The following is an 8,954-nucleotide window of genomic DNA, read 5'->3' as shown; positions in this document are numbered from 1 at the left end:
CGGCCAAATAGTAAGTGCGGGCGCAAAAAAAAAGTTTTTTTATTTTTTTTTTCGTTTTTCGAATTTTAGGTGCGGCAAATCCGACGAACAAATGATCAATTTGTTGTGGCCTTACCAATTTGAGTGACACTACTTTTTATAACCGTTTTAATATAGGAAATGTTTTTTGTGTATTTTGACGAGACTCTCATAAACTGTGAACCTGTGGCGATTGTTTGTAAACGCGATCGTGATCTTGAAGTTGAACCATGACCGTGCACGTGACTTGCGGAATAATTGTTAAATGTATAGGTATTAAATTGTTTGGTGACTGTTCCACGCTTATGCACTTTAAAAGTTTTTTTCTTCTTTTCAAAACTGATATCTTCCCGATGTGTTTAGTAGCCATGTCATTGCATTTATGTAATAGTTAGTTGTTAGAATTAAAATCTTAATGATTAAGAATGGACGGAGTGAGCGAAATGTGGTTATTCTTACTGAATAAGCCTAACGCTTATTGATTGCCTATCTGCAATACCATTGGCTGTAACATTTAATGTAGTTTGTATTCTAATTAATTGATTGATTTTCAATGTAACTGCTTTAACAATCTATAAATATTAATTTTATGCGCTATACTAGGAAGTGAGGCTTATCATTCCCAATCTTTTATTAAGGTATTGATGTTCTGTACCGATTGAATAAATATTTCGTATAAAACTGATGAGCTCGGCCATGGTGATTTGAAACAGGAAATGGATAAAACTGTTAAAAACTTAAGAACAAAATCGATACAATCTTAATCAAATTTGTATTCAAACCGTAGCCCGTGAAAACATAAGAAACACTTGAATAGAGAATTTATTGGAGGATATTTGTTTACAATAGGTATTGATTATAAGTTTACTTAGAGGTTCTCGTTGTTTATTGTTCGGCGGATTTAATGATGCAAAACAAATATTACGCCTGGACATGCAGCTAGTCTTTAAGCCGGATCAACACCGGGTATTTGAGACTTTTAATTGCGGGATCGCTTTACATCTTTTCTGTTTATTTCGCATGTGAACCTTTCAGGATATTTGTTTAGCGCGGACTATAAGGATAATTATTCGTTTGTGATATTTTAAAAGAATATTAATGGTATTTTTTTTGTTCATGTAAAAAAAAAGGATTAAAATAAGGTAATGGTCTGACTGATGACTTATTGTGATTAAATTGATATGATTTTGTGAAAGGTTTTCAAGCTGTTCTGTGGTATATTTTGTTGGTTTTATGAACGTTTTTTAGACTGTTTTGCTTCGAAACGTCATGTAAACTACCACTTTTTACAAAATAAAACTTTTAATGTAATTGGTGTAATTTGGAAAGGAATAAGAGTTAATATAATTTTGTATGATTTTTCACCGATAAGAATCGAAAGAAGATATGACGTTATAACGATGAGGTAGGTAGAGCATTTGTTACATGCAAGTCTGCTACCGGAATAGATAAATTCAATAAACTGATCCCGTAATAAAGCTGGTTAAATTTACCTGTAACTAGAATTTGTATTTAGAAAACACATTTGTCTCCATACTTTTCTCGTTTGACGCATTTTGGTTAAAAAACCAGAACAACAATTAAAATCGTCAGCCAAACTGGAGGGTTGTTATAAACGCAATCAACAGCTGTCTTGGAAAATTGTTTTTAGCCTTTTTTCTTTCATGCGTGTAATATGTAATTTGATTTGTGTTTAGCACGATGAGCTATATATGCTCAAGACAAATAAACATTATGTTCTTTTTGGGGCCGTATTCATAAAGCATCTTTGTGAGAAAAACAACAATTCGGTGCAGAAAAGAAGAAAACTAACAATGAGTTGACACCAAAAATATGAAAAAGTAAGATACGGTCGAAAAGTAAGATACGGTCGAAAGGTAAGATACGGTCGAAAGGTAAAATACGATCGAAAGGTAAGATACGGTCAAAATAATGAAGATTAATGAATACAGTCAGTGAAAAATAAAGGGTATTTCAAAAAGCCGTTCTTAAAAAATCGAAAAAAAATGAGTTTATTTACTAAGAAGGTTAATACGGACCTTGTTCAAAATAAATGGGACGATTATTTAGAACTTTTATAAAGTTTACAAAGTGATAAAGGACATCGCTATTAACTTTTAAATCTGAACTTTAAGATTATGCGTTCAAAGTTTTACAGTGAAATATGTAGGTTCAAAAAACAAACAGCCGAATCAGTTTCCCCAAATCGTGCTAGGAACACTGCAGATCACAAGTGTTTCCATTAAACTCCCAGATCAGTGTCTCTAGTATACATTTGAAAGTTAACAACGATGACGTACAGCACGTTGTTAACTTTAATGAAGTTCTGAACAATCCGTCCAAAGTTGGCTTTACCGTTTTGGAAGGATCACAACATTACAAGCCGGTAACCAAACGGCGTAATGATTGGAATCGTCATATTTAAATTGAATATTTGTAGGGCTTTTTATAATAGGTTATGATTAAGAAGAAATGGCAGAGAGGTGGAGAACGCTTCGTGTAGGGAAACGTGTGTACGTGTCGACAACAACTGTGTGTAGTGTACGTCATCTAGTATGTACACGTTTGTCATGACGATTACAAAAGCACGTGCATAGTGATTTACGCTAAGTTCCATAAACCCGTTTATAAAAGTGTGATTATGCAAACGACTTTTAACAATACAGTTTATTCTTAACCTGTCTTTCAGAACTTCCTCGTACCTTAAACTGAAATACGGTGATGGGTTTTTGAAATGTACTTCATTAAGGATGGTAAAATCGATTACTTCAATGGGCGATGCATTGTACAAGTTTCAATTTTCCTTCACAAATTTGTCGTGATTATTTATGTGTTTTTTTGTGCAAATATCACATTTCTTCTGTGCACTCACTATTACTGCTCAAACTATGGATATTTAGAAATTGATCTTTTAATGATATCTGAACCAAATAAAAGCCGCGCATGGCACATTAGCATTGCCACCATTTATATATCGCCGGAAACATCGAAAACAACCTCGGACATATGTCAGTACATTACTTGAAGTAGTTCGTAAATTTTAAATAATAAAATTGATTAATAGTAGTGCTTTAACGTGTGTTTTGTATTACTAAGTTTAAATTGGTTGTCAGTGAAGTGTAAAATTGCATAAATAATTATTAAGACACCCAAGAGTAAAGTCAGGTAGTTTAACTGCTAAATTGAAATTACTACGCGATATACTTGCAGCGTAGTTAAAGCTGCACTCTCGTAGATTAAACGATTTGACAATATTTTTTTTGTGTCTTGGAACGAGCAATTTTTTGCAAAAATGCATGGAAACCATTTACACAACACTGCTGACAAAAATTAGATCGCAGGTTTTTATATTTAAGTTCAAAAATTGATGTTTTATGCAGTTTTCTTAAACCTTTAGTAACGATTTAAGTATTAAACATTAATTTTCAAACAGAAATATGAAAATCTGCGATCTGATCTCGTGTCAGCAATCTTTTAGCATTGGTCTGCAGATATTTATGCAAAATCTTGCTCTTTCTAAGACAAAAAGAAAAAAAAAGTTGTAAAAACGGTAGATCTGTGAGAGCGCAGCTTTAAACTGTATATATTTCTTACATTATAAACCGTCCATATACATCCGAGGTTGTTTTCGAACGAAAATGTCCGAGGTGTTCCGAATGTCTTCACTAATTATCCTATCTTATATTTCTTCTGCCTGAGTTCATTCATTATTCAGGAGGGCCATTTGAGGGAAATTCCAGATTTATACCTTTACAATCGATAGTCTCCGTTATCAAGGTATCGCCATCACAACAATATTGGATAAAAGTTGCGCGGAAATACGGCATATCGATCACCATATCATATTGTAGCACATGTTGTGTATCGTCAACAACAGAATTATACAGTCAGTATTCTATGAAATTTAAATATCAAGCAAGGTTTTGTATACACGGTGTGATATACAGAAGTTAAAAGTCAGTATTTTATGAAATTTAAATACCAAGCGAGGTTTTGCTATGCGTTTTGTTATCATCATGGAAATACGTTAGATTGGTACGGTGTATTTTTCCCTAAAGACGTGTTAGGGTTCATCTTGATCGTTTAATTCTTATTGATGGTAACAATACGGTAACATTTGATTTGTCTATTAGAAAATTAGGTAAGAGTATAAACATCTCTAAAGACGGGTTATGTACTAATCTAGTCGGTTTAATCAGAATAAACGGACAGACAGCCAACACGTTTAATGACGACACGGGTGTTTGCACAATTGAGAAAATGTATGACGCAATAATGTGTAGAAAGTATTTATAGGACTTGTTTTAAAACATTTTCAGCGCTTGGATGAAGAAGTAACAGTCTGTTAATAGTGCAGTGTGTAACAATGTACATCCGGAAAAGACAGCACGTGGTCACAAGGACAGCCTTTTGTTGCTGTTGCTTCCTGGTCTGTGTCCTTCCGGTGCTTACCGACGATCCCGTATACACACCACAGACGCTGTCAGATGCTGCCGGAAACACGGCGGACAACGCTTCTTTGATCACGTGGGCGGACTGGCCAGCGGGGGATGCGTACGTCCTAACAGAGCCCTCCCGGGTCAGCGAGGGGCTATCGGCGTATTACAACATGATTCATGGATTTATTGATGCCATCTTCGTGAAAGGCTTTCCAAATGGTATTAATGATATTCACGTAATTTTGAACCTACATATTTCACTGTAAAACAACTACACTAATTAGTAACACCATTTCCACAGCATTCGCTACCGTAGATGTGTCAATAAAAGTTGTTCGTTTTTGCTGTTTACTGTTATGTTGTTGTCAAACAATTTGCTATTTATCATAGTCAACTTCTTAGACAGAAATATGCAGGCGTTGTTTTGTTTTCTTTTCAGATTTGTTGGAAAAGCTCGCTGATCAGGATCTAAGCGCCATTGTAGGCAGTTATAGCAACGTGAGTTACTTTGTATTTAAATAGTCATTTGTAATAGTTCTTAAAGAGGGCCGAGAGTGCCCCGTCGTCGCTACTCAATTTACACATTCTGTAACCACTTCCTGATGTTGCGCATTTATTGCATAATCGAAAAGCGGTGGTAAACAACAATATTGACATTTGAATAAACTGTATTAAAGACGCACTTTTACTCCCATATAAGATTTATTTACTACAATCAATACAGTTGTTTCGATACATCAAAAAGGATAAATAAATGTCGAAAACAAACAATGGTTCTAAAATAAAGGACACCGAGTTTAATTTGAAAGAAAGGTGCAGAAAATATGGTATTTCCACCTTACGGGACTATAGTAGGTTACAGTAAATCTTTTAGCACTCACCAATCATTTAATATTTTTGCGATCTTAGCTATTAAATACACGGTTACAATATAGTTAATAATATTCCATAAATGCATTATTAAGTAAATAGTTTAAGGTGTATCTCTCAAAATGTATGTTTGTTACACATGTATTTGTATTGATTTTGAATAAGAGTGTAACTTTAATATGTCATTCAGTCATATGAAGTCATGTATTTTTAAAGGTTGACATTCAAAGGCCAATGCTGATATCCGAGCAAATGTCTCTTAGAGTATGACAGTATGAAGTTTTGGCAGGTTGATTTTGAAACGCCAACGATTGAACGTGTTTTAATGGGACATATAATAATATTTAATTGCATGTGCCCACAATTTTCTTTATCAGCGATTTCCTTTTAAACATCTATATATGTTTCATGTAATAGGTTGCTGTTCTGTCTTCGATTGAGTAGAAGGAACAAGGAAGAATTATAGCATACCTACTTGATAACTGATTTATCTTACTAGTTTTGATCATATAAGTAATAACATAGGACACTTATATACGTCAAAACCTCTTTATCTAAAATTTCATTAAATTGTTTATGGTAATTTTATGTTGCATTTGTCTTGACGTTATTCTTCGCTTTGCAGATTCAATTTGAACCTGGTATTTAAATAAATTAAAGTACTATATAAAATACATTTTGAATACTTTCTACAAAAAGCTGTTAAAACTGTCTAATTCGTTAAACTATAGAATGATTTTTATGACTCCATAAAGCATTGTATTGCACTATTAATGGCAATTTTATATTTCATTTTTCTTTAATGTTATTCTTTTCTTTTTCTTTACAATTTCGACCTGCTCTTTAATCTAATAAAATAACTATAAAACACATCTAAAAGGATACTTTCTATACAAAGACGTTCAAACTCTTTAATCCGTTAAGCTATGAAAACGAATATGTAGGTATCAACAAATAGTCACGTTAATGTAAAAGCTACAATAGATCTTGCAAGATCTTGTTTAATTATTTACTTATAATATCTTTATAATTATTTTGTACCGTGGGTTTGCTGTATTTCGGTAGTCAGTGATTTGTGTAATTGATTTAAGAGTGCAAGAGTTTTATGTTTGCCTTTGGCCATATACAAACTATCTATTTATGGCCAAGACACAAAAGTATAATGATTTATAAGCAATTATGTGATGACATAACATATCTATTTACAAAAGCAATATCCGATTGATATATACGAAAATATAACCAATAGAAGCAGCTAAACTTCTAGCTTTTATTGTTTTAATCTCATAGCACTTTATATTAACTTAGCTAAGTTTTCTAAAAATCAATCCTTCTTTACAGATATAACATATTTAGCCATATTTATTATTATTATTATGTTAATATTATTAATGACGTCACAGTATTGCCATTACCAAATTTTCGGCCAAAGAAATATATTGCAGTCATTTGTATCTCAATATTGTTTTGAATAGCTCTTGTACGATGGTGGAAACATCATTCGGAATAGACAATGGTCGAGGAGTATTAGGTTATTGGAAGTTCGCATTTCGCTATTATTCACTTATTTCCACGACCGCAATGTTTACTTCAATTAGCTGTATATACGTGCAATCTATGTATGGAGCATTAAAGGAATCCAATTAGTATCTGTTTTTTTATGTGGAATTTCAATTCAAGAACTTTTGTGAAAGCAGTACCGAATATTTTCTGGTGCTATAATTAGAATGGCGTATTATACGTGTTTTCATAAAGGTTTATGACTTTCGCATTCTAAATACTAAATTTTGACGTCACACACACACGCACACACACACACATGACGTCATATCGGAAGTACGTCATTGAAATGATAGAAGGTTGATATTGAAAGACCAACGATAGAATGTGTTTCAACGAGTATACCTGAATGTATAAAGAACATATAGAAAGATGTAATTGTATATGCCCACATTTTTTCTTTAACATCAATTTCCCTTTTAGCATTTTTTATAGTCTTCATATATATTTCAAGTTAATGGTTACTGTAACGTGTTCTGCCTTCGATTGAGTGGCATGAACAAGGAAGAACCATGTCATACCAGATACAAGTTTTAATCATTAAAGTACTTTAAAGGACACTTATCTAAGTCAAAACCTCTTCACGATAAATTGCAATGTATTGTTTATGGCAATTTTATATTTCAACGTTATTCTTCGGGTTTCTTTTCCAATTTCAACCTGTTCTTAAATTCAATAAAATGACTATAAAACACATTTTGAAGGTTACTTTCTATACAAACTATTTAATCCGTTAAGCTATCAAAACGAATGTTTGTGTATCAACAAAGAGTCTCGTTAATGCCGAACAAAATATCAAGATGTTATAAGTAAATAATTAAACAGGCTCTTCCAAGATCTATTGTAGTTTAAGCCTTAATTTTTCTTTATTCCGCTAGTGGTGTGATTCGTGTAGTAAATAATGACAAAACCATTCTGATATAACCCAATTTTCGGCCAAATAAATATTTTGAGGATTATTATTATTATTATTATTATTATTATTATTATTATTATTATTATTATTATATTATTATTATTATATTATTATTATTATTATTATTATTATTATTATTATTATTATTATTATTATTATTATTATTATTATTTCTACTATTATTATTACTTCTATTATTATCATTATTTTTATTATTATTATTATTATGATTATGATTATTATTATTATTATTATTATTATTATTATTATTATTATTATTATTATTATTATTATTATTATTATCATTATTATTATCATTATTATAATTACTATTGTTATTATTGATATTATTATTTCTACTAATATGATTACTTCTATTATTATTATTATTATTATTATTATCCATTAACTGTTTGTTCATAGCAAATCTAACATACCTCGTCCATTCCAGTACATCCCGTATTTTCTGGGATTCGCCATTGCGGTTGTCACGGGATTACTTTTCATCATCATCTTCCCGATATTCGCCGTGTGTTTCTGCTGTTGTCGTTGCTGTGGAAACTGCGGCGGGAGAAAGAAACAGGACCCCAAACAGGCCGGAAGTAACTGCAGAAAGGGCTGCTTCATCATTACTCTCATCATATCTACTTCGTTTCTCCTGTAAGTTCAATACATTCTTAATTATTAATCTTAGCATACATATATATATATATATTGTGTACAAATATTAAAAATAACAATGTTACGGCACTTCTCCCGAAATTTTACGAACACCCCTCGTATAAATATATATATATGGCGCGGACGCTGCTTCACTTTGTACCGTGACACAAAGAATGAAGGTTAACTGAGAATTCGAGGGCTAAAGGGATCAAGGGCTGTAACTGACATCAAGTAAGGAAGCAGATAAAACAGTTTCGTTTCACCCCTCCAGTTTCCCTTTAGTTAATACTAATGTATTTAAGTATGATTGCGATGAGAGCTGAACGCTGATGTTAATCTCTCTCAAGTACGTTTCAAGGGTAAAAACAAGAACATGTGCTCATCTTTGGAGACAAGAAACAAGTACCCCTACCCATAACCTATTGGGAGACAGGCGGACTGGATCACTCTCACCTTATACCATTTGACAACTCTAATTCACCCCTTTA

General features: G+C 32.3%; 1 protein-coding gene across 5 annotated transcripts in view; it reads left to right on the top strand.

The window, feature by feature from the left end:
- The first annotated feature begins 633 nt into the window (after positions 1 to 633).
- The window catches only part of LOC128212343 (prominin-1-like), a 36,273-nt gene continuing 27,952 nt past the window's right edge, over positions 634 to 8,954 (top strand). Inside the window, exons 1-4 of one of the 5 annotated variants that reach the window (XM_052917750.1) lie at positions 634 to 656; positions 4,338 to 4,676; positions 4,897 to 4,955; positions 8,255 to 8,463. In XM_052917750.1, the coding sequence (XP_052773710.1) occupies positions 4,385 to 4,676; positions 4,897 to 4,955; positions 8,255 to 8,463 (560 nt within the window). In that variant the 5' untranslated portion in view covers positions 634 to 656; positions 4,338 to 4,384. Of the gene's footprint in view, positions 657 to 751; positions 868 to 925; positions 985 to 1,014; positions 1,161 to 1,197; positions 1,424 to 4,337; positions 4,677 to 4,896; positions 4,956 to 8,254; positions 8,464 to 8,954 lie in introns of those variants that run through there. The other 4 variants (XM_052917749.1, XM_052917748.1, XM_052917745.1 and 1 more) reach the window with 4 other exon arrangements.

This window comes from Mya arenaria, chromosome 12 (assembly GCF_026914265.1).
Source record: "Mya arenaria isolate MELC-2E11 chromosome 12, ASM2691426v1".
Lineage (NCBI taxonomy): Eukaryota > Metazoa > Mollusca > Bivalvia > Myida > Myidae > Mya > Mya arenaria.
The sequence above is the reverse complement of the archived record's forward strand: the minus strand, read 5'-3'. Positions and strand labels throughout refer to the sequence as shown.